Source organism: Opisthocomus hoazin, chromosome 6, assembly GCF_030867145.1.
Source record: "Opisthocomus hoazin isolate bOpiHoa1 chromosome 6, bOpiHoa1.hap1, whole genome shotgun sequence".
Taxonomy (NCBI): domain Eukaryota; kingdom Metazoa; phylum Chordata; class Aves; order Opisthocomiformes; family Opisthocomidae; genus Opisthocomus; species Opisthocomus hoazin.
The window spans coordinates 32,373,423-32,397,398 of record NC_134419.1 but is presented as its reverse complement, the minus strand read 5'-3'; the positions used below and the strand labels follow the sequence as shown (position 1 = coordinate 32,397,398).

Below are 23,976 nucleotides of genomic sequence, written 5' to 3'. Positions count from 1 at the left end.
TGAAGGTTTTGAGAGAGGCTGCATGTATTATTTCCATTACAGCAATCAGACACTGCCAAAATCCTACGGCCCTGATCCAGGAGAAGTCCCTGCAGTCTCTACGGCCAGGTGACATCCCAGGTGGGAGGGGAAGACAACGCTGCTCCAAGTGAAAGCAGGGCGAGTCAGGTCTGCTTCACTCCAGGAGGGAAGCAGATTCTTCTCCACAGATAAGGAAACAAGAGTCACCAACCATCTACCCCACACGGCCTGACCCCGGGCTCTCATTTCAGGAGACACATAAGGGTTCAGAGCAAGATCTGGGGTTCTCTCTCCAAATTAATCTTTTGGGGAGCAATTTTGCTGCTATTCAAGCCCAGATACTAGATATGCCCTGTTTAAAGGCACCGCGCACCGTGTTGTATATTCCAGGTTAGTACGTAAAAAGCCTCACTTTCCCCAAGACAACTGTTTTATTTACCAGACCCCAGTCGTTACCCCGACTTTTCTGCACAGGATAGCAGAAACTGGAAGCAACTTGCCTGGATTAACGCAGAAAAAAACCCCTTCCCGCAGATTCAAAATGATGCTGTTCTCTTGCACATGCAGAACAGCCACCACCCCATTCCTCACGGAGATTCCCAGCTGGCACCAGCAGCCCAAAGAGGCCATTTTAGATGTTGCGTTGCATCTGCCCCTTGCCCCGACTCCAGCTCAGGGCCTCCGAGGACGCTAAGCTCCACTAACCAGTCCATTCGCCACCTGAAGTCGCAACCAAACTCTCCCGCACCCGCAGCACCCGCAACGTCCCCATGAGTCCCTTCCCTGCTAACCCTCACACCGCTGCGCAAGGGCCTGCCGTAGAAAACACCAAGCCAGCCTCACGCTGCTGTGCCAGGAGCCTGCAAGTTCAAAGTCCCAAGCAGCGCCTCGGAGCAGAGTTCACGAACACTTTATTATCACTCCATCACGGAGCTCCCCGCGCTCCAAATGAGCCCTCCACGGCCGTGACAGTCAGTGCCACAGGACCACCGAGGCTTCATTAATATTCAGGCCCCATTGACACTCAAGCAAGCAACGAAAGCTGGCTTTCTACACCAGATCATTAAGCGAGGGGACATGAGTGACCTCTGAAGACCAGCTGCATCACAGATGTCACCAGGAGCTGGAGGGACAGAGACAGGGTCATCACCCAGCACACTCCTTTTAATAAATAACAGCTCCAAATGAGCGTGACCTTGCCGTACCCAGCGGGACCCACAGGAGACCGAAAGCATCTGGGAAGCAGACGCCCAGGCAGTGCCTCCTCTCAGCACCCCTTCCCAGGGAGAGGCTGGGCAGCGGGACAGTGAGGAAGCACCCTCTCTCCAGCAGATCAGATGTGTAATTCCGAAATAAATCAGTGTTCAGGGCACGGTTAGCCTAGCTCAGTGGGAACACCCTCAGCCTGCAGAGCCCAGACACACTCACCTCCTTCTACAAGCCAGCCGCATTTCGGAGCATCCCAGCGCTTCCTCGCAGCATCCCAGCTCAGCGTATTCAGCAGAGAGATCCCCCGGCAGCATTTACAACACTCCACGTGGCAGAGACTTGATCTCAGGTTACAGACCCTCATTACTGCTATCAGTCAGAGTAACAATTAGCACCAGGTTAACGCATTCCCTTTGCTCTCAGGAGAGGACAGGGAAGGAAAAGGGAGTCTTAGGCCCAGTTTACCACAAGTTCACTGAGAGGCCACAAGAAAGCAAGTCACGGGCAAACTTCCCAGGCACCCAGTTTCCCCAAGATATTCACTACCTCTGAAATACCCAATCCAGCACAGAAAAGATCAGCTCTTCCAGCCCTCCTAGTTCAAGCAGACAGCTGCCCTACCTCTGTGTTTCCACAGAAAAAAAAGCTAACGGAAGATCGCATCTCATCCAAAACAAGCCGCCCTCCCTGCTGCGAGAAGCCACCAACATCACCCCCAGCCTCTCCTTTTTTCAACTTCTTCCCTGAAGCCTGAGACCCAACTCACGTGTATCGGGTGCGCAGACAAGGCAGATTCAGCCTCCCAACTCTTTTATGACTCTTGATCTCCATACCCGCACCGTACTGAGACTAAAGAGGGTAACGGGCCACACGCAAGGAAACTCCTGTGCCCCCACATGCCTGGCTGCACGCAGAGCTGCCTCTCCTCAGGGGATTCTCAGCACACCCTACTTCAGGAAAATCTTTGCCACCTGACTCCTTACAGCCTCAGGGGGATCGAGAGTAGAGTCAGAAACTGCAGATCTGAGGAGCAATCCCAAAGCCACAAGATTCATTTCTAAAATTATTTGCTGGATCTACAAACTCACAGAAGCAAGGAGTCCCCGCACTTACTTTCCTCCAAAAAAGCAGATTGCTTGAGGACCAGGACAGCCAGTGTTCAAGATCAGAAAAGCAGAATGTTTAAGGATCAAGGTGAGAGCTTTATGTACTGCTCAGCCCCTTTCAACTACCTCAAAAGACTGGAGGACAGCAAAAAATGCTCATAAAGCCCAGAAGGCAACGTGCTGATCCCCACAAAGGTTTGCCCCACGAGCACAACTGCCCACAGCATCCTGCAGCTGGGACAGAAAGGTACACGGACACAGGGCGGCAGCACAGAGAGCTGCGAGGACACCCAGAAGGGCGACAACCCTAGCGCAGCCTGGGGGTCCCTCTCCCCACACCCTGAGAGGCAGAAGCATACAAGCACCAGGTCTAAATGCGCTGAAATTGTGTGCTGCAGTCAGCCAGACTCACCCAGCGCGGCATCCCGGGCTCAGCCAGTCGCTTCCACCTCCACAGCCCTGCGAGCCAAACCCAGAGGCACCCAGCCCTGCGAGGAAGGAAAGCCCGGTCAGCAATGCTGCATGCGCAGAGCACTTTGTGGTGTCTGCCCAGCCAGAAGAGCAAAGCAGCCCCAACACTAAGGAGGCTGGCGTTCCTGGGGGGGTTTTCAAGGCACCCGTGTTCCCCCACACTGCCAAGGCCAAGCTACCAGTCCTCCCTGCTGCCACTCTCACCTGGCCTCATGCTCGTGGGGCAGCAGCAACGAGGGGTGCGGGCTCCCCGGTGCTGCTCTGCAGGGCTGCGCGGCCACAGCCCCTCGCTCAGCCAGGCCCCAGGCTCCCCCAGCAGCCCCAAGCCCGGCCCAGGCCACCCCAGCCAAGGGCTGCAGGCTCCCCCCTGCCCCAGGCCTCGCAGTGCCTTCCCGGCCTGCCCACGGCATGCGGGGCACAGCACCACACCACCAGCCCCACAGCCTGTCACGGGTGGGCAGCAGCCTGCCATGGGTGGGCCTTACCCCCACAGCCCATCACAGGCAGGTCAGGGCCCCACAACCAGTCACAAGCGGACCCCAAATCCACGGCCCACCACTAGCAGGCCCCAGCCCCACAGCCTGTCACAGGCAGCTTTCGGCCCCACAGCCTGCAGGCCCCGGCCCCACAGCCCATCACAGGCAAGTCACAGCCCCACAACCCATCACAAGCGGGCCCCCAATCCACAGCCCATCACGAGCAGGCCCCATCCCCACAGTCTGTTACAGGCAGGTTTCAGCCCCACAGCCCATCACAACTGGGCCCCGACCCCACAGCCTGCAGGCCCCGTCCCCACAGCCTGTCCTGAGTGGGCCCTGACTCCACAGCCTACAGGCCCCAGCCCCACAGCCTGCCATAAGTGGGCCCCGACCCCACAGCCTGTCACAGGCAGGCCGCAGCCCCACCTGCTGCCCAAGGGAGGAAGCTCCAGCCCCACAGCCCGTCACGCATGGGCCCGGGTCCCACAGCCCCTCCGGAGCCGGGCGCTACCCTCCCCACAGGGCGACACGCCCCCCGCCTCCCCCTCCCGCAGAGGGGCGGTACTAAATTACCATGCGGCGCAGTGCACGCTGGGTAGCGCCGGCGCCTCACCGTGAGCTCAAAGAAGCCAAGAAGCAAGGACATATATAGAAGCAGTGGCACACAACAACGCGTCCGGGGGAAGCTCACCGCCGAGGCCACCCACTGGGTGCCCGTCACCCGCCGCCCCGCCTCGGGGAAGGTCTGAGGGAGGGGCCGCCCGCGGCTCCAGCAGAGCCCCGCCCACGAGGGGCGGGTGAGCCACCAGCAAGGGGGGGCGCCGCGCGCATTCAAGGGCCGGCCTGGGCAGGAGAAGCCGGAGACGGGGGCGACCCCTGGCGGATGCTCGTGGCCCCGCGGTGCTTTGAGACAGACTCACGGCCGGCGATCGCTGAGTCCAATGGGTGAGGTGGGGCAGCGCCCTACAACCCAATTCAGACTACTCTCCCCCGGACACCTTTTCCTTTCCACCCCTACTCATTAATTATTACATTATTATAACATTAAAACCCCTCAACACCAACAAAACCAGCGTCGTCCGGGGCCGCGGGCCCAACCTCTGCCACTGCATCACCCCAGGCACCCCTGTCCAGAATAATCACAAACACCATTCCTGGTTAAAAATTTTCTGCAAATAGTCACTGCCGTCGATTTCTGCCCCCCCCTTCCGTGCTCCGGCTCTCGGCTCCTCACAGCAGGTTGGGGTAGCGGCGCTGGGAAAGTGGCTTGGGTTGGTTGGGTCGAGAGGCGGCAGCGAGCTGGAAAGGGGAGAGGAGAGGGGTGTAACGCACCCTGAAAATGGGGGATACCCCCCCATTTCCCTCCTCCCCCAATTTCTTTTATAAACCCTTACACCCAGGGCTGGTATCCCTGATATCCCCCTGCCTGCAGTGGATTGCAGCCAGGCCGGTGTCACCCCAAAAGCCAGGAGCCCCCCCCCCCCCCCATCCCTACCCAGCAATACCCCAGGAGGATGCTCTCACCTGAGAGACCTGGACAGGGTTGAAGAGTGGTACTGTCCCCGCCGGCGGGGGAGATGTATGGGAGCCCATCTGGAGGGGGTGGAAGGAGAGAAGCTTAACGGTCACCCCCAAATTTCAGAGCCACCCCAAGCAGAGGGGTGTCCTGGACCCCCCCCATCACGCACCAAGACACCTCCCGCCTCTCCTCACCTGCTCTCCTGCTGACTCCCCACCACCCACATCCCACGAGCCGTTCATCTCCACGGACACCGGAGTAACAGCAAAGGCATTTTCACCTTGCATTTCTCCTGGGGCACGCAACCAAAAAACAACCACTTAAAATTAAGAGAAGCAGCTTCAAAATGGCTGATGGGGAGAGGAGAGAGGACTCACACAGCATTTACCGGGGTTTCTGCATGGAAGCTGGGCAAAAGGGCTCGTGCCAGCCGTGAGAGGGTCATCGGGTGGGGATGGCGACGTCCGTTCCTGAAACCACATCCACTTGTTTAGAGCAGAAGTTCCTTGCACGATGAGAAGACCTCTGCACCAGGTACCACACCCCACTTTCGGGGTACTGCTCTGCACCCATCCTGCTGGAGAGGTCCCCCAAGAGCTGCAGGCACCCAAGCTAAGGAGCTATAGAGTCATGGCAAGCAACCACTTGTTTAAAGCTAAACCACCCAAAGAGCTCAAAATCAGGCAGGAGGCTGGACACCAAGCCCGTGCACAGTGTAAGGGGCCACCAGGGTCCATGGGTACCCCTCTGTTGCTTCCTAATTTTGGAACAATCTCCCAAAATTTCCTGCTCCGGGACTGTAGGTCATTCACAACCAGGAGGAAGTTCCCGGGGGAGGATCTCACTCCAACATCCACCTCCAAGCCCACCATCGGGCTGCAGTCAGGGACGTGACACCCCGAGGACTCGGCCAGGACTGGGGTAACCATGCACAGCTGCTCCCCCATCTCAGCTGCGTTTCCAGTTAAAGAGGTTTCCTTCCCTTCAGCTCCTAAAACCCACCAGTGCCGTGCCGCCCACAGCTGCAGCTTTCTGCTCCAGCGGAGGGCAAGCGATCCCTGCAGAGTCTGGCCGAGCACTCAGAGGACCTCCCAGAGCAGAGAGGCTCTATAAATTTACAATTACTGTTCATCAAAGCTTCACTCCCAGGCTAAAAGGGCTCCCGGTCCCAATCCATCCCCGCGCAGAGCGGCGACGGCTGTGAAGAGCTGCTCAAAGCCCCTGCCCAGCCGCCTGCGCCAGGATGGAGGGAGAAGCGATGGGTGAAGGGGGAGCTGTGTCACTTCTCCCCGCGGCTGTAACCCTGGGTGTTACCCAGGACAGGACAGCCCATCGTCCCCTACCTGCGGTCCCGGCGTGGGGGAGTCCAGGGCCGTCTCAGAAGCAGCTTTGGGAGATGTTTCCTTGGTGGCCTTCGACCGAAACCAGCCAAACCACCTGAATCCAGAGCTCTGGGAAATGGACGTTGTCACAAAGGAAAACAGTGGCAACAGATGAGAAGGGGAGGACGCCGCAGCCACCCAGATGCCCGTAGGGAGCAGGCGCTGTTTTGCCAGGGGCAGGGCAGGCGTGACAGTGACCAGGGACAGACAAGCTCAGCAGACAAGGCTTCACATCCGCTCCAGCGTGCTCACCTTGTCCTCACCCGGTTTCACAGCCTCCGCTTTTGCCGCCTCTTTGGCAGCATCCTCAGTCGCGCTTTCCGAGGAATGCTGGCTGTCGTCTTCCACGGAGACGGCGGAGCTCTCCGAGATGGTCCGAGCCCTTGCCTTTAACTCCTCCTGGCACCGGAGATTGGAGCTGCCACTTGGCATTCCCAGAGGAGCCACCCCGAGCGTGATCAGAGCATCCCCGGGACCGCCCCATGCCAGGCTTAGCACCTAGCATCCCTGGGGACCCCCGCGTCCCTCATACAGCAGGTGGGGGGGATAGCACCCACAGCGGGGTGCGGTGGGCAGCCCGCGGTCCCAGAGGCTGGAGAGGGCTACCCTAATGCATCAGGTCCCCGAGGGGACGGCTGGCACCATGGTGGGGGTTTCTGTGCGAGCTGAGTACATAGAAGGGTGAGCCAGCGAGTTCCAAATGCCCCCAGGACCCCCACAGGATGGTCTCTGACCCCTCCGAAACTCACCTGCTCTGCTGGGAGCGATGGCTGCACCCCTCCGGGGGACAGCGGGGTGCCCCAGGGCTCCCCAGCTTCTCCTGTGGAGCAGAGGGATGGACACGGTCAGGGTACGGCCCAAGGACCTCCCACCACGTCTACCCAAGGTATTCTCAGTGATTCTATCATCTGTCCCAGAGCAAGGCCGCATGGCCAAGGCATCCCCCCATGAGATGCAGAAGACCATTCTGGTCCCAGTCCCTGTCCACACCAGGGCAGGAGTAAATCACAAGGCTACACCAGCGCATCTCCAAAACCTGCCTTGCGCTGCTGGACACGGAGCTGGTTTTCCCACCCGGCAGGGAAGCAGCACCACTGTCACCAACCCATGGCTGCCCTCCCGTGATGTCTGGGGCAACATCTTCCAAAAATGGAGCCCCAGGGCAGCCGGCACCGGTGGACACGGTTTGCATGCGTGGCTCCACGTCTGGGCAAGGTCAGAGGGAAACCAGGCACTGGGTGAAGGCAGCGCTGGCAGTGAGCAGCATCCGAAGCGACATGCACACCGTAGGGGACCACCGTCCCCCGAGGGACACCCCATCCCATTGCTGCTAACCAAGGATGGGTTTGTTTTTTTTTTTTCAGAGAAACAAGGCTGGAGCACTTACCTGCCGGCGGCACTGCCTGCGGAGGGGGCTCAGCAAAAACCCCTCCCGGAGGGGCAGCCGTCCCTGGGCCAAGCGCAGGGGGCTGCAGCTCTTCCCCAATGCCGAGCAGCAGCGATGCCGCGACCTGAGCAGCTGCCAGGGGCCAGAGGCCCACGTCCCCGTGGGAGCTGGGTCCCTGTGGCGGCACAGGCTGGTACCACTGGTCATACTGGTAGCCTTCACTCTGGAGAAGCTCATGGCCATGTTCTTCATCTGCAGAAAAAAAACCCCAGACCTTGGGAGTTTGCTCTGGCGCTTATAATTTCATCAGGCTGTTGCACGGAATTCTCCACTTTTCCGTCATACATCAGCAGGACCCCGGGGACCACACGTGGGCAAGGGAGGAGGCAGGACACAGCGCGGCAGCGGGGACCTCGTGGAGGCTTCGAGGAAGGTGGGCTGCGAAAGACGCGGGGCGAAAGCCTCCTGGGAACGTGCCTGAGGTTGCAAATGAACTCCGACGGGGAACGCTACAGGAGCGAAGAGCCCCAGCGCGAGCAGCAGTGGTTCAAAGGAGCCTGGGGCCTCCAGCCTTTTTTTCCACCCCTGCTGCACACCCTCAGCGGGAAAGAAAACACACCGGGAAGCCACAGCCTTCATTCCTGCTCCACAGGAGCACCTACAGATGAGTTTCTTGCTTTAGGCAGATTTATTCAGGGTTGCCTTTTTTTTTTTTCATTTTGCTTGAAAGGCAGGTTGGGCAAGTGGGGTTTGTTTTATTTAACACGCATGTACATTGCTCTGACTGATGTTAGACACCACGGTGTGTCCCAGGTGCATGTCCTGCTTCTTCCAGCTCTGCAGCCTCTGGCCAGGAATGTCCTGGGCACTGGAAAGTTTCTCTCCCATCGCCATGAGACATGGCCAGGCCAGACTCAAACCCCGCGGGGGTCAGAGCCTGGAGGCACCTCTTGCATGCAGCGCTACAAAACCCTTCGCTTTGTCTGCCAGCATCACCTCCCGTCTGCTCAGGGTCAGCTTCGCACCCACGAGCTGCTCCTATACGGCCCAGAGATGCTCAAGAGCCACAGGGAGGAAGATGGATGCTCGGTTCCGTGTCGCCCAGTGAGCTCAGCCGGTGAAAGTCAGGGAGGACAGCCCAGGCTGTACGGATGGAGAGAGAGGTTGCTGTGACCATGTGGGTTCCAGCTTGGCGCCTTGGTTGGGGCTTTGTCTTTCCAAGACAGATGAATCCAGCACCAAGCCAGCTTTCTCTCCATGCAGGTCCCTCAGATGGAGATTCTGGATGGCCTCCTCAGTGAACAGAAGTGCCAAGCACTGGGAAAGCAGGCTGCAGGGACCACATGGAGCAGATCTGGCCGCTCGCAGAAGCCATCCCATCATACCTACGACTTTTTTCCAGGGAAGGATGATCATAGCCTCAGCCCTGATAGCAGCGTGTGACAGTCAGGATTGATGATCTTTTTTTGCTGCCTGGGAGAGCTCTTTGAAAAAGAGTTTGGCAGCACCAGGGAAAGTTGATAGGAAGAACAGGCTTGGAGGAATTTGTCCTGTTTTATCCCGTCTGCACCAGCCTTTGTTCTCCACTCATCGATGCCGGTGTTCCCAGCAGAAAGCTCGACCTGAGCAGCAGCGAGGAGCAGCGGGCTGTGCCGGGGTGTTCTGGCAATGGAGGTGGCTGTGAAGCAACGCCGATGGGTCACCAGCCCCTGACTTCTCCTTGATGGAACATCCCGAGGGACACACTGCCCGGCTGGGAAAGGAAAGCTCTCCAGCCCTTCCCTTGACAGCCACCCAGGGGAGGCTCCTGTCCCTCATCTTGACATCTCTTGACCCTCCGGGTAGACTGTCACTGAAGAGGACTCTTGGAGTCACCCAGAGACAAAGCAAAGGGATGGGAGAGGCAGCAGGGAAGGGCAGACGCCAGGGCTTCACAAACAGGCATGCTGCAGCCCGGCACACAGAGGGACCAGCTCCTTCCCAAACCTTTCGCTCTGCAAGTGTGAAATCCCCTTAGTTCAGCTCCAGTTTGCATCCTCGGAGCACTGCGCGGGAACGCAGCCGTCTCCCCTGAGGCTCGGCTGGGAGACACATGCTCCATGCAGCCGCCCGGACCCCTTCTCCTTCCACAGCGGCTCCTGAAGCTGAGGTCATTAGGCCTAATTACTCAGACTTCATATTGAGGGCACAAGCATCAACTCCTTTGTTTGCAGCCCACCCCCGGCAGCCCCACACCAGATGAATGCATCCCGCTAGGAGCGTAATTTTGAGCTCTGGGGGGACGTAAGGAGCAAGGGACAGCTGCTGAGGGATGCTCCAGGGAGCAAGGAGCTGCCTCCCAGCCCATGGCAGCACAACTCCACACCCGGAGAAGCCCACTGCAGTGTTTGCAACCTGCTGCTTTGTTTTCTTTACCTGCCAGCGATGCGGCAGCCCAGGAGAGCCCTGGCTGAGTGGGTGCCACCTCCGGAGGGAGGTCATCTTCCACCTGCAAGCAGTCAGAGGGAAAAACATGATGGAACAGATGGAAAAAGGGATGGCATAGGGCAAAGACTAAGGAAACCAAGGGAAGCATGGCGCTAGAAGAGCATTAACCCAAGGACCAGACCACCAAGCACACGTGATGCCCTGCCAGTGTCCTCTGCAGTATCCTCACCACCAGAGATCATCATTCACCCACAAAGCTCCAGCTGCCCCTCCCTGAGCCAAGACAAGGACCTTTTTGCCCCGTTTGAAGCTCTGCAGCCCTCACTGCTTGCACCCTTGGACATGCAACCCACCTCCTCCTGCTGAAGCTGCAGGTCCCATGGCAGAGACCTCATCTCTGAACTCACAAGACAAGGGGAGAGGCACTCAGGTAACAACAGCCTTCAAACCTCCATACCTGTCCCCTCGGATTCAGGGCAGAGGAGGAGGATGCTTCCACAGACAAACTACAGCGCAGACCAGCTGCCCCCAGCATCCCCGCTCCTCCTCACCTCCCACTCCCAGCAGCAGGCTCGGAGCTGTACCAGCCAGTCGGGCTCCAGCGTCTGGTCCTGTTCCGGCATTTCCAGGAGCAGAGGGTCGGAGAACTTCAGCCGCTCAGCTAGCTGCAGAGCCAGGAGGGTATTGGGGCTCATCACAGATCTCGGCTCCATGGGGGAAAGACCAACCCTCGGAGCAATTGCAAATGGCCCGGGGGAAAATAGCACCAGAGCTGCACTGCTTCATAATATGGGGGTTAAAGTAACACCAGCCTCTCGTGCAAGATTTATTCCCTCTCCTGAACTGCCGCAGAGAGGTGCTGGCCCGACCCATGCCCCACAGAGAGCCTCCCAGCAGGGCTAGCTTGGCCGCCTCCAGAGAGGTCAAAGATGCTGCTCACATTAGAGGTGGGTAGCTATCATCGTCCTTTTCTCCTTCGAGGTAAACGAGCACCTTTAATCCCACTCAAAAGCCAGCCCTGGACACCAGTGGGTTTGCAGGACATCCCAGCAGGAGCACTGGGAACAGCCCAGCTCCCAGGGCTGTGCATCAACCCCTTACCTACCCTCTATAACGATGGATGGGAGCCGGTCAGGTTTGAGCAAAGGACTCACCTGGCCTTTCCCTCATCTGGCTTTGCAACAAGCATTACCATCACTAATAACCACAGAGAAAACAAATACCAGGCTGGGAGGGACCCCGTGAGGTTGCCTGATCCATCTGCCAATGCTCAGGAAAACCCTGTGCGCCCACACCAGCCGGCACAGCCCGTGTTTGTCCGATCTGCACTTACAGATCTCCAAGGAGAAGATTTCACAGCCTCCCAGGCCTGTCCTGATGCTCACTGCCCTCAGAGTTGAAGAATTTTTTCTTAATATCTAAGTGAAATCTTCCCTGCTGCAAATTAAGCCCCTCGATTCCTGCTCCCGTGGAAGCTGCGGGGAGGGTCCGGCACCATCCGCTGCAAAGCAGCCTCCCACCTGCCAGAGTGCCCTTTATCACATCCCCCGTACCCCTGCCTCCCCCCGCATATCTTGCCTGGAGAAAAATAACCTCCTTCAAAGGTCGTTTTCCCCTCAATCTCTTATCATCCCTGCTCTTTTCTGCATTCGCTCCTATTTGGCCCTGCCTCCAAGCGCAGCATCCCGAACGGGGCACAGTGCCCCAGCCAAGACCCCCGAGACCCAAGCACGGGGGGGGATTATCACCTCCTTGTCTCACACATCCCCGTTCTTGCTCTCACAGCCCAGAATAACGTTATAACATCGGATTTTTTTTTTTTTTCCCCTTTGCAACTGCATCCTATTACATTGCTGCTTGGTATTTTTTCCGTGCTCCACTATCTCCCCCAGGTACCTCTCTGCAGTATTCCTGCTACGTGTTTAATTTCTCCGGCAAGACAAGGGTCCACACTGCCCTGGCTGCACCGTCTCAATGGCTTAGAGCTCCAGCTCCCATCAACGGAGCAAGAGGCTCTTCCTGGGGTGACACAACCACCGGCCCAGGGTGCGATGGAGGGCTCCCTGCAGAGCTAAATCAGTCTGGACAAATTGCTTAGGCAAGGGTCCAGTTTTAAGACAGCTGGATGAGGGGAGACAATGCTGAAAGCACCGCTCTTCATCCGAGTCTTTGCTGAATTTCTTCTTGCTGTTATCGACCCACTTCTCAGGAATTTATCAAGCTCCCTCCCAGCTCCTTCACGCTCATTTATCTTCCACACTTTGCTAAGAGGCTGCCTCATCAAGGGCCACCAAAAGCCATCCAGAGGTGACTTTGCAGCTCTGCAACCCTCCGCAGCCACACGGGCCTTGGCTATCCCCCCACCACCACTGCACCAGCCCACATCAGCTGTTTCTTCCTATTCCCAAAATTGTTGAAAACAGCCTAAAACCAGCACAAAACACACTCCCTGCCTCCAGGAGGTTACAGTGAGACACAACCCATGCAGCCAGAGCCCGGCTCGGGGCAGGGACTGGCCACAACAAGTAGAGTAACCCAGCCAGGAGCTCGCACCACCAGAGCCCACCATCCTGTCTCTCTGCAGACACACATGTGTTCATCCTAAATCAATTGCAGGAAAGAGGAAATTATAAGCATGATTACTCCTAAACGGGGGGAATGTTTAATCCAAAAGCTAATGTGCACTTTGATCCAATATTAATGAACCAGCACCTGGTTGTGTATCGTCCCCAGCTTCAAAAGAGGGGAAGTCTTAATCAAACACTAATGTGTATCATAATTTGTAACACAGTCTAAAACATCAAAGACAAGAGCGTCTACGATGCACTAGTTTTTCAGATGAAAGTGTTTTCTCCCAGGAGAAGCATTATCCCCAGCAGAACGGTAGATCTGAGAGGCTGTTAGACAGTAAATAGGTTCCGATGATGGGGTGGGGTGGGCTGCGCCAGCCGAGGTTTGGGCCATTTCTAACAGCACCTGCTTCAGACGGGCAATCCCCGCTGCCCCTCATCGCACAGCACCACGGCTTTTGCCCCCTTCCCGACGGAGGAAGGTTTCAAGTGGCCTCGGCTCTGCCCTGGTGATGTCCGTGGAGTGGGCAGACCTGCCCTCCGGGGAGCCCAACGTGCTGGGGGACCCAGGACATTTTGTCCCTCCGCTCCCTGCCCCAGCGCCTCACTCCTGAGGCTGAGGAGCTGGGCTCAGGGCTACAAGCTGGGACACACTCCAGTTTGCTGTCACCCCAGCAGAGCCCCTGGCAGGTAAATGCAACCAGGGGATGATGTGCTGGAGGGGAAATGTCAAACACTCGCACTTCAGCTTAAGTCTGTGCCATTTAGAAGTTCAAAAAGCCCCTTCAGGATAGGAAACATCCTTTGCTTCCAAATAACTCTGCTCCTACTTGGAAGTCAACACAATTCCTTTGTTTTCTACCCTGAATCCAGGGGTATTAGAGACCCCGTGGAGGCACTGGCTTTGCTGTGCTCAGTATATGCCAGGCAGCAAACCCCGGGGGGCTGCTCAGAGCTGTCAAGCACCCCTGGCCACAGAGAATCACAGGATGTTCGGGGTTGGAAGGGACCTCTGTGGGTCTTCTAGTCCAACCCCCCTGCCAAAGCAGGGTCACCTACAGCAGGCTGCACAGGACCTTGTCCAGGCGGGTCTTGAATATCTCCAGAGAAGGAGACTCCACAACCTCCCTGGGCAGCCTGTGCCAGGGCTCCGTCACCCTCCGAAACCCCATGGATGCTTCCCACTGCACCGGGTCCTGAATAGGTACCACTCTGCTGAGGATGCAGGGGGGAACGGGACTCACCTTCGTCACTTGCTGGACCAGGACAGGGTGGATGGCCGGATCCTGGCCCAGGAGCGCGGTGGCGATCTGCTCACAGTATTGCAGGGCCTGGGCTGGGAGCCCGTGGTCGGCCAGGCGAGAGGCATAGAGGAGCTTGTATGCCTCAGGAGAGGGAAGCAGAGCAGATGTAGGTAAGTTGAGACACTCATGCCCATGAGGTCCCCTCTGCCCTGGCCCTTCATCCCAGCGCGACTCAGAGCACCCCAGGTCATGGGTTTTATCACCCAGGGGTCAACGTGCAACTTGGCGACACCCCATCCATCCTGCTCTGGATGCATGTTTTGGGGCAGGTCTGAGCTGCTGCACCAGACCTGCTGCTGCATCTCCACTACCTGGAAGGGGAGCAGGAAGGCTCCAGGCTGTCGTAGCTGCTGGCAGTACTCGAAGATTTCCATCCGCTGGATGACCTCCGTCCTGGCAAACTGGGTGAACGCCTGACTGTGGAGGAGAGGGGTAGGTTCAGCAAGCAGCAGCAGAGCTCCCTCACTGGGGAAACCCCCCCAGATCCACAGCTCCACCACTGTGCCAGCCTGCAGTTGGAGAGGCCCACAGCAAAGATCACACTAAGAGCAGTAAAAACCCACAAAACAAGGGTTGCTTTTGCACAAAGGTGAAATTCTGGGGCTGGGGAGAAGGTGGCACACATCACCCTGGCAGGAGTACTGCCTGCCTGGGCTCACTCACCGGTGGCTGCTGCCAAGCAGAGCTACGCGGTCTGCCTTCGCCCCGAAGTAACCAAAAGGAATATCTGCCATCAGGTAGCAGAAATGAGCTGCTTCGACAGCTCCCCTGCCAGCTGGATGGGAGGGGAAAAAAAAGAAAAAGACAAACACTTAGTCCAGAGAGAGAGGTCACCATGTGGTCAGCATTGCTTTGGAGACCCCTAAGCCCACGTGAAAACCCAAACCCAACCACCCCACTTTTCTTCCCTGTCCATGCAGACCCTTCTCTTTTTTGTCCGTTTTCCCCAATTGGAGCTTTCTGTGCCTTGGAGGGGGTTTCAGGTCAGTGGTAAGACCAGGGGAGCCTGAGCAGGGTCCAGCTCCAGTTTCTTCTCTGCAGGGCGCCATTGCTGGCATGAAATCCCCAAGGGTCCCCACCACTGGGAGCAAGTCTCAGTCCCTGGGGTCATACATGCCCTCCCTGGGTTCAGGTGCTTCAGGTATCTCCAAAAAAAGCAGCTAATGGATACGTCCGAGCCTGACAGCTCCAGGGATACAGGTGTGCGTGCCCCATTTCAACACTGACATGCATCCATGCCAGCGTGGACATACATGGTGACATTGCAGTGTCCACCCCGCTGTTACAAGACAGCGGAACATAGCTGTCCTCAATGGCCTCAGCTCACCCAAAGTGTCTCCCATGGTGATGATGGCCCGGTGGTTCAGCTCCATGTCTCCAACCTTGTTGGACAACATCACGGCCAGGTGAGGCCTCCAGTCTCCCCATGTGGCATCCCCGCAGCACTGGAGGGAGACAGGAGGAGAGCGGAGGTGAGCAGAGATGGTCACCACAAGACAGGTGTCACAGGCAGGTGACAGCACAGGGGTACACACGCCGGGGACAGCCTCTTGCTCACAGACCAGCGCTGCCTGAGGGATCCTTCCCGACATCAGCTGAAAGAGGGTCTGCAGGGGGTCATTGGTGACCAGCGTGCTGGTGAACCTGTGAGGAGATCGCAGAGGTAGGGCTGCCATGCAAGGACCCCAAAGCCTCATTCACCTCCAAGGGCACACCCCAAATGCCCCAGGAAATCAGTGTCCTGAGGGGCTTCCTGGAGAATGAAGAAAGGGTCCCCAGCCCACCAGGCTGATGATGTGCACTGCCTTCAGAGCAGGCAAGTCTCCAGGACAATGCTGGATAAAACCTTCTTAAAAGGATTCTGGTTGCACAAGACAGAAAATTTCTGCTTATCTCTCCCTGAAGGGATCAACCCAATGCAGACTCAGTACCTTAATTCCACCAGAAAGAGTTCATCTCAGTGGGATGAACGGCTCAGACCAGGCTGGATCACGATGAAGACTGCTCAGCTCCTCCTACCCCAATGGCTGCCTTTGCTAGGGCAGCAAGCAAGCAAAGCCAAAGACTCAGAATAAATCCACCCCACATCTCCAGGGAATGGCTTTCCTTCTGCTTTCCAGCCCTGACTTTTTTGCCCTGCCCATCAGGAAGCCCAGAGGACTCCAGCCCAGCTGGATGTGTGCCCCCTTTCCCCTTCAGACCCTCTGAGTGGGTCCAGCAGAAATCAGTGCTCCTTCTCCAGCCCACTGGGGCTGAGGACTCCCGAAGGGATATCAGGCTCAGAAAAGCCTGTCACAAAGCATCGTACCTTGCTTTAGCTTCTCCAGCTTACCCAGTGAGCACCCAGCTGTAGGTCCGAGGGTCCATCTTGCTGGAGAGGAATAAAGCATGGCCCCACAACTGGTTTCTCATGGCCCAGACCAGAGCATCCTGCAGCCAAGGTGGTGAAGAAAAAGGGCTTGCACTAACCCTTATACCAATATTGCCTTTCCTGGATTTCCAGGTGTGCTGCCTGTTAGCTCTCAATGCCACTCTTGTGGGAACACAGCCTGAGCATCCAAGCTTCTCCGCATCCAAAGCCTCCTCTCTCCCTGTGCCTTGGGTATCCCTTGAGATCACACAGCTGCAACTAAACCCATGCTGCCAGTAAAAGCCTCTGCATCTTATCTTCAGCCGGGGTCCCATCCCAATTCTCAGTGGTGGGAGACCACTGCCATAAGCCCTATTGTACAAACACAACTTGCAGGGTTGATCCCACAACCACAATTTGCCTCGTGACCACTCTTCCCTTTAGAATCTGCCTGAAGAGGCCAAACAGGCCAAGAAAAAAGTCAGCCCTGTGTCCTGGGATCTTGCTTACCACTTACTTTCTTCCTGCCATAGTAGAGGAGCTTGGTGAACTTCTCCACTATCTGTGCCTGCGTCTCCACAACGGGAGGGACCTCCCCTGTGATGAGGTCCAGTGTCCCTGGCTGACGTGACATCCACTCATCATCCGCTAGACCGATCACTTTGGCCGCAGGGTTTTGTCTCTTGTACTTCTCCCGGCACCTGCAGTCTTGCATCAGCAGCTCAGCCGTGTCCGAGCCCACCATGGACTGCGAGAGGAAAGGCGAAGAGCAAGACCCATGGAGGTTGCCTCGTGAGTGAAGGCTGATGGTACTTCTAGTTCGACACCCTTACACTCATGTCCTCTTACTAGCACATCTCCTCAGCAAGACCAGCCTTGGCCAACAGCATGCAGTTTTGGAGGGCAAAGGATTCAACGCTACTAGTGAGACCTTCACAGCCCTCGCTCTGAAGATCTTATTCATCTGCTTCCAGCAAGCAGCCACAGATTAGACTGGGTGGATTTCATTGGGTTAAGGGCTGGCTCCTCGATGGAGGAGACAACAGTCCTGTTCAGAGGCACTATAGCATCGGGTTGCTGGTAGCTCACAAGGATGAAGAGCAATCACAAAGAAGGGTTTGCTCCAAACATCCAGGCAGTATCAAACCAATTGATGGTACTGCGGGAACAGGGTGCTTTTAAGGTAAACCCCCTGCAAGCAGCAACTGAATCAAGAGCCACATAAGGGGCATATAACTCTTCTCACTTCTAAGACCAAAAGGGTCAGCCCCTTGCCATGGGACGCCTACCCCATTCTGCCTGCAGAGGAGGACCAGCAGTTTCCAGAGAAGAGCTGAATCTCTGCCTCTCTGTGTTGAGAGATCACAGCTCATGGCTATCTTCTTCCGGCAAAACGTCATCACATCCACCTTGTGCAGATCTTCCCTACAGCCGCAAAGAAAGGCATCAAAAGAAACCCAAGGCAAAGCAATCCAGGACATCAGACTCAAAGCATCCCTCAGATTCACTGATGGGGATGCCAAAGACTCAAAGTGAGAGGTGGAGGAGAGACGAACCTCAGTGCCAATGACCACCTACCACATTGGCCACACCATGCTCAAAAATGTTTGAATTCTATCATTATTATGACTTCGCAGATTTGTGCGTTTCAGGGATGCAGAGCGCATGTCAAACCCTCTCTCTGCACTCCTGATAATATTTTCACCCATCCATCTGCAAAGAACCTCCATTTTGCTTTGCTTTTAGAGCAAAATGGATGTCCAAGTCTGCAGGAACAGGCCCACATACAGACAGTATCTTGTATTTCACTGGCACAGTGCAGGGAAAAGGACACTTGTGACCACATAAACCCTTTGGGTCTGAAACAGAAGCAGGAACATTTAAGCTCTGTACAAGCCAGGCAGAACTGCTGCCTCATAATAAAATAATCAGACAGTTGGAAAGAAAGGGTGGCTGAGACACAAGATCAGCCAGGGGAGAGGGACTGATCCATGCTGATCCTGACCCAAATGCATCAACTTAACATACGGAGATTCCCAATGTCCCCTTTGGCACAACCAGTAATCTCCAGGTCTTCTACTCAGTTTCTGGGCACACACAGCTCTTCTGCTCACTAAACGGTTTTCCTCCTTCTGCACACACATTTTGTCTCCCTGTTTTGGTGATGAGTGAGCAGAAGACACAGTGGTGTAACCAGTACGATACAGAGACAGCCTGATGCAGTGGGCCATGAACCATCGCCAGGCTCACGCTGGATCTGACCCTGCCATGCTCAGTATCAGGGCACAAAAAAACTTAGGAAAAGCTAAACTGCAGGTTGACCCAGGGCTGTAGACATCCAAAGAGATCTCCCCAAAAATCAGTTTTCTGGGATATCAGCACAAAATAGTCAGACATACAAATCACACTAAACCCACACCCTACAAATATTTAAAAAAACCATCTCCCTTAATCCAAACCAACCTACACCGCAGAAAAGGGGCTGAGGTCCAAATCTGAACCTAGATTTTGTCTTTGCAGTTATCTCGAAACCATGAGGACCCCAAAATCTGCCTTGAGTCCCTGTCTCCTCCTAAAGGAGAGGTGCTCCCGGGCCAGCCATGCCAGCACAACCAGGAGGACATAGCTCCTGGACCTGCCCTTGCAGCATACCTGGCCAAGGGCCCCGGGAAGGCCTGTAGCTCCTCCAACTCTTCAGTGTCATGAAGGATTACCTACAAAACAAGTGCAAATTCAGCAGCTGGACTCCAGCAATCAGGCCAGCCCCAGATGGGCTCACTGAAAGTCCATGCCTTGGCATACCTCCAGGCTGTGCAGCTCGACATGGGCTAGCTGGCCCTCGGCAGGGCGGTGGGGACACACCAGAACCAGCTGCCCTCCAGCTCCAAAGCACACCGCCACGTGTGGGAGCGAGAACTTGAGGGGTACCACCAGGGATGAGGTAGACACCAAGGGCACCCCTGCAATGACAGACAGGCCACCATGAGCCCCCTCACCTTGACCCCACATCACCTACACTATGGAGGACGCAACCAGGTCCTTTCCCAACCTTCTCCAGGAAAGGACCAAGCTGCGAGACAGCAAATCTCCTAACACCAGCCATCTATTTCCTTGCTCCCCCTTTTTCAGAGGGGGCCAGGGCTCCATCACGCCTCACCTCCTTGTGTCGGGCTCCAGCTCCCTGGAAGCACAGGGTCATAGTGGTCGGCACCATCACGGATGTACTGGCTGAGCTCATAGCTGCTGGAGCTGAGCCCCGATTCACGGTACTGCATGAGCAGGCTGGGCTGGCCCAAGGGCTGTGAGGAATGGAGAAAACACAAACCTAGTTGAGAAATTCGGGAGACAGCCACTCTTCTGCTCCCAGAGCAGTGGGACAGGTTCTGCTGCTCCTTGAAAGTGCTCAGCAGGAGAAGCACAGCACAGCTGACTCCCATCTGAGCAGCTCACGCCCTTCAGCATCTTCGGTTCATCACTGGCCATACCCAATGGCTTGTAATTTACATCAGCCACCAGTGCAGCCCCAACATTGACTCCTCAGCACAGCCAGCACATAAGGCTTGGGAACCTGAAAAAACATTGCCCAGGAGCAAAACCAGCACAGCAGCTTTTAATTCGCTCTTGGGAAAACACAGCAACCAGGACACAAGTGTGATGGAGCAGGACTTGGAGGACAGGGCTGACAACAACACACAGCTTTCCACTGCCTAGGGAGGATGCAGGAGAGCATCCCACCAAGCCTGGATCTCTGTCCTGCTCTTCGCCCTGTGTGGGAGCAGTGTACAGCCCCATGCCTAGGGGGGGGCAACAGCCCAGCAGATGGAGAGTTCATAAATACTAATAACCCACTAATAATCCCCAGAGACTGTTCAGCACCAAGTGCAACATAGCCAAGCAACCCTTTTCTCCTCAGCCCCTTTCCCAGCTGGAGAAGGGACTCGTGGATTGCTCCCAAAATCTCTGGGAGATCCCCCAGCCTTTGTCCTCCACCCCTGCCCGTCTCGAGGTTACCTCTCGGGGCTGGCCACCGGCCTCCCCTGAATCGCTGCCAAGGGTTTCTCCCCCTGCCCGCTCAGGCCGGGCAGACAAGACATATCTCTCCTCATAAGAGTTGTATGTCTGTGTCCTGCAGAAGGGAGCAAAAGGAGACACCCTGAAGGTCAGAGATTTTTGGCACCAGCCACAAACGCCTTAATTCTGCAGTAGATGGTGGCACCAGTTGCCGCACAGACCCTCCACGCTTACCTGTCCTGCCCCGGGTGGGTTGTGGCCAGGTTGGGGTGGTAACCCCTGTAGTAGTGCTGGTCCCAGTAATTGGTGCTCTTGCCATAAGGCTCTCCCCGTCTCTGGTCTAGGGAGAGAATTAAGATTTAGCGTTGCCCCTCCAGAGCAACAAGCTGTAATGAAGTTGCAAAAGAACTCCTTTCTTTTTTCCTCCCTCCCATTTTCTTCAGCCCAGGAACTCCAGAAACAGCAAAAGCAAGGCCCTGGCCACCCTGATCAATATCAAACATTCCCTTGGGTGCACCTAGTTCCTGTTCACATTTCTCAAATGCAAACTGAGGGCAGTGTTGTACGGGGAGAATGGCACCAATGGCCCAGGAGTGTGGGCAGAAGAAAGCCCTGGAGATGTGCAAGCTCTGGGAGAAGAACCGATCCTGGACAAAGCATCGCCTCTTCTCCTGCAAGCAAGCTACCTCCATGCCCAGACCCAAAAGAGAAGCCCGTATCTCTGTCACCCTGCCAGGCCACCGGCTGCCACTGCTGGCTTTGGTAGGTGTAGTCATCCCCATAGCTGGCTGCTGGATTCTGCCAGTGGGGGTCTTCATATCCTTGCCTGAAACACAAAACAACACACTCAGTCTGAGAAAGAAAAGGCACCTCTGCGGGTTCTGGACAACGTCTCAGGTTAGACTCGTGCCCCAGACAGGACCTTTGGAGGCAGAAAGGGTGATGGAAATACAGCCAGGTCCCCTGCTCAGCAGCAGGGCCAGAAGCTGCTCCAGGATCATGCCTGGAAGGAGCAGCAGGAGGTTTGGATCCTTTCCCACCCTCATCTACGAGAAAGCTGTGCACTGCAGTTTCCGGAGATGCCCAATCTCAACTCAGCGATGTGGACTTGTCACAGGGATCAACTTTCACTCCCCTTTTAGGACAGGCCCCCCAAAGGCACCTTCTCCACCAAGCTTTGGAGCCGCCATGTCCACTACATGGCTCAGCAGGTCTCACCCCTGCGCCAGAGCCCAGCCGAACCCAGACCCAAGCCACCCACATACCCGAACCCTTCACAACTCACACAGCAGCCTCCCCTTCCCAGGAGAGCACCGCACAGCCTCAGCACTGAACCCTGAGCATTCACCCCAGCACTCGCCAAGGGCAATAACTCAGGCAGATCAACCCACGTTTGCTCGAGCGCTCGAAGCTCTTGGCACCGGGAGCATCCTCTAGCCCGCATTTCATCCTTCCACCCTCCGCTGTTTCAGCAGCTGAGCTTGCAAGCTCCCTTTTGCTCCTCTATTAACATTTTTATGTTTATTGTTCACCTTGCACTTGGTAAAGAGCTGCATTTAATCAAACCTTCAAGAAAAACGCACCTCGGGACTGAGATGAAGCCTGTAAAACGGCAACCACAGAAGTCACAGCTGTACAAAGAAATCGGAGCTGCAACTGCCGCGCAGCCTTAAATATAGACGTTATCGGCTGCTGCGACATCTGGACATCACCTAATCGCTCCTTGCCTCTCTGAGCCTGCGGCTGGTGGATGCTCACCACTTTGCCCGCACCGTGATGAGGGCAGCACCCGGTTCGCAACCCCACAAGAACGGTGAAGTGGTCAAATCTTCTTTTAAAAGGGTTCACGAGGAGGGGAGCTCAGCAGGAGCACGGCAGGGGGAGGCAGCTCTCACCTGGAGTACGGCCTGTTGGGGAAGCCGCTTTTGCACTGCTCAGCCCATGAAGCCGGTCTGCGGGCATCCCTCCAGGGGTGGTGGCCGTGGTCCCAGGGGTGGCCGGGGACATGGCCCACAGCCCAGGAGCTGGGGTGAGGCGGGGGCCCTGCGCGGAGGAACTGCCACCTGGGCTGTGGTGGGGGCCCATGGTGAGCCTTTCGCCATCCCCGGGGATGGGGTGGCCGGGACGGGGACCAGGTGTCCATCACGAGCTTGGCAGCAAGACCCTCTCTGGTTTTGGGGTGGGGGGTCAAATCCCAAATGGCTGTAGTGGCCTGTAAGCAATGAGATAAACCACAGTGTGGTTGATCAGCAGATTTTCACCCTGCTCAAAGTCCCCCATGAAGCCTGTTGTCACCTGCTCTCCGCTTCTGGGGGCTTGCTGGAAACCCAGCATCCTTTCCAAAATGCCCAGAGACAAGGAAAAGCCATCTCCACACCTGTCTAAGCTTGAAGCTCCCCATAAAACACCAGGATAAACCGGTCCATTTCTGAAAGCAACAGGCATCTGTCTCTTCCTGGAGCGAGAGGCAGCGTCCTCCTGCACCCCCAGCCAGCCCTGCAAAGCAGCACCGCTTGCAGCCTCCCCAGGCAGGTGACAAATAGGCTTTACCTCTGTGACGAGGCAGTGAAACCCCATTTTATACGTGGTAGGGGAAGAAGCATTGGCAAAGCAATGGGCAGGACAAGGAGAGTTATTCTCAAAGAAACGCGCAGGGATGGAGGCAGGGAGAAATGGAGCTTTGCTCATGCGAGCTATGAGATGGGGTGGAAGCAGATACTTCCTCCTGCCTTTCAGCTCCAGCAAGGATACAGCAGCTCAAGCGGCCACCTGATTTACTTCTAAAGGTCCCACGCAGAAGAGGAAACCCTAAGGAGAGCCCAGGACAAGGCGTGGGTGAAGCCCCAGCTGCCGGGGAGGGGGATGCCACCCTCAGCCCCCGCCCCCACCCCGTCTCCTCTTGCAGCATCGGTACCCAAACTGCCCCCACAAAGACTCACGAACCTCCCTGACGCAGGCAGACGGTGAGACGCTGTCTGAACCACTCGTCACCCCCCTCACACCTAGCATTTAAGGCATTTTGGGATCATTTCAGGGCTGGGGGGGACCACATGCTCCTGTCTGAACAGAGGCAGCTTGGTTTGTGCCCCTTCTAGGCGAAATCGGGGTTAAATCCTTGCCCTAAATAGCCCCCAGGCACAAGCATCCGGACACCCATCATTCCTGTCGCCCTAATTTTCGTCCCGGGGGGGTTTCCCACCACCACAGCCGCACACACCTGCTCGGAGCCCCCCGGGGCCCTTCTTCCGCTCCCTGGGTGCTGCTGCCAAAGTCCACTGCCACATGTGCCGCCGGCCACCGCGGCGGGCAAAGGGCAGCCTCCGCTTCTCCGCCCTGACCGACGACTCCCGGGAGGGGTTTGTCCCGCTCTCTCCATCCCTGAGGGTTACCTTCCTCGTCATTTGTGCCTCCTCTCACAAGAGCAATGGAGCACGCAGCCCTCCGAGTGCAAAAAAAAGATATTTATCCCTTGAGGGTTTTTTTATGTCATAAGTATCCTCCTCTATACATCCTCATGCTTTCTAAATAGTAATAAATAAAACTTGAGCTGTTGGGTTAATCCGGACCCAGACGCCTCATCTCGAGCCGCTGCCCGGAGCAGAATTGGGATGGGATGGAGCTGGGGTCAGACCCATCACTGCCTCGTCCAAGTCCTTATAGTGCAGTAATGGCCTCATCCTAGAAGTGACCAGGCATTCATGCCTGGAGACCCTCTCCCAAACTCCCCCAGGATCCTTTAA

The 23,976-nt window shown here is 56.4% G+C and overlaps 1 protein-coding gene across 16 annotated transcripts in view; it reads right to left on the bottom strand.

Moving 5' to 3' along the window:
* SEC16B (SEC16 homolog B, endoplasmic reticulum export factor) overlaps positions 1 to 23,527 on the bottom strand; it is a 149,117-nt gene extending 125,590 nt beyond the window's left edge. For 9 of the 16 annotated variants that reach the window (XM_075422587.1, XM_075422586.1, XM_075422593.1 and 6 more), the window contains exons 1-27: positions 23,454 to 23,527; positions 22,132 to 22,448; positions 20,923 to 21,062; positions 20,471 to 20,576; positions 20,237 to 20,351; positions 19,383 to 19,524; positions 19,028 to 19,185; positions 18,878 to 18,939; positions 17,515 to 17,650; positions 16,743 to 16,973; positions 16,208 to 16,305; positions 15,411 to 15,519; positions 15,203 to 15,320; positions 14,539 to 14,650; positions 14,187 to 14,292; positions 13,816 to 13,956; positions 10,553 to 10,666; positions 9,990 to 10,062; positions 7,575 to 7,826; positions 6,937 to 7,007; positions 6,440 to 6,586; positions 6,149 to 6,256; positions 5,194 to 5,275; positions 5,000 to 5,097; positions 4,811 to 4,879; positions 4,385 to 4,585; positions 2,749 to 2,824 (exon numbers count right to left, since the gene is read on the bottom strand). In XM_075422587.1, coding sequence (XP_075278702.1) covers positions 4,517 to 4,585; positions 4,811 to 4,879; positions 5,000 to 5,097; positions 5,194 to 5,275; positions 6,149 to 6,256; positions 6,440 to 6,586; positions 6,937 to 7,007; positions 7,575 to 7,826; positions 9,990 to 10,062; positions 10,553 to 10,666; positions 13,816 to 13,956; positions 14,187 to 14,292; positions 14,539 to 14,650; positions 15,203 to 15,320; positions 15,411 to 15,519; positions 16,208 to 16,305; positions 16,743 to 16,973; positions 17,515 to 17,650; positions 18,878 to 18,939; positions 19,028 to 19,185; positions 19,383 to 19,524; positions 20,237 to 20,351; positions 20,471 to 20,576; positions 20,923 to 21,062; positions 22,132 to 22,379 — 3,105 coding nt within the window. In that variant the 5' untranslated portion in view covers positions 22,380 to 22,448; positions 23,454 to 23,527 and the 3' untranslated portion in view covers positions 2,749 to 2,824; positions 4,385 to 4,516. Of the gene's footprint in view, positions 1 to 2,748; positions 2,825 to 4,347; positions 4,586 to 4,810; positions 4,880 to 4,999; positions 5,098 to 5,182; positions 5,276 to 6,148; positions 6,257 to 6,439; positions 6,587 to 6,936; positions 7,008 to 7,574; positions 7,827 to 9,989; positions 10,063 to 10,552; positions 10,667 to 13,815; positions 13,957 to 14,186; positions 14,293 to 14,538; positions 14,651 to 15,202; positions 15,321 to 15,410; positions 15,520 to 16,207; positions 16,306 to 16,742; positions 16,974 to 17,514; positions 17,651 to 18,877; positions 18,940 to 19,027; positions 19,186 to 19,382; positions 19,525 to 20,236; positions 20,352 to 20,470; positions 20,577 to 20,922; positions 21,063 to 22,131; positions 22,449 to 23,453 lie in introns of those variants that run through there. The other 7 variants (XM_075422598.1, XM_075422597.1, XM_075422599.1 and 4 more) reach the window with 7 other exon arrangements.
* Between the last annotated feature and the right edge of the window lie 449 nt (positions 23,528 to 23,976).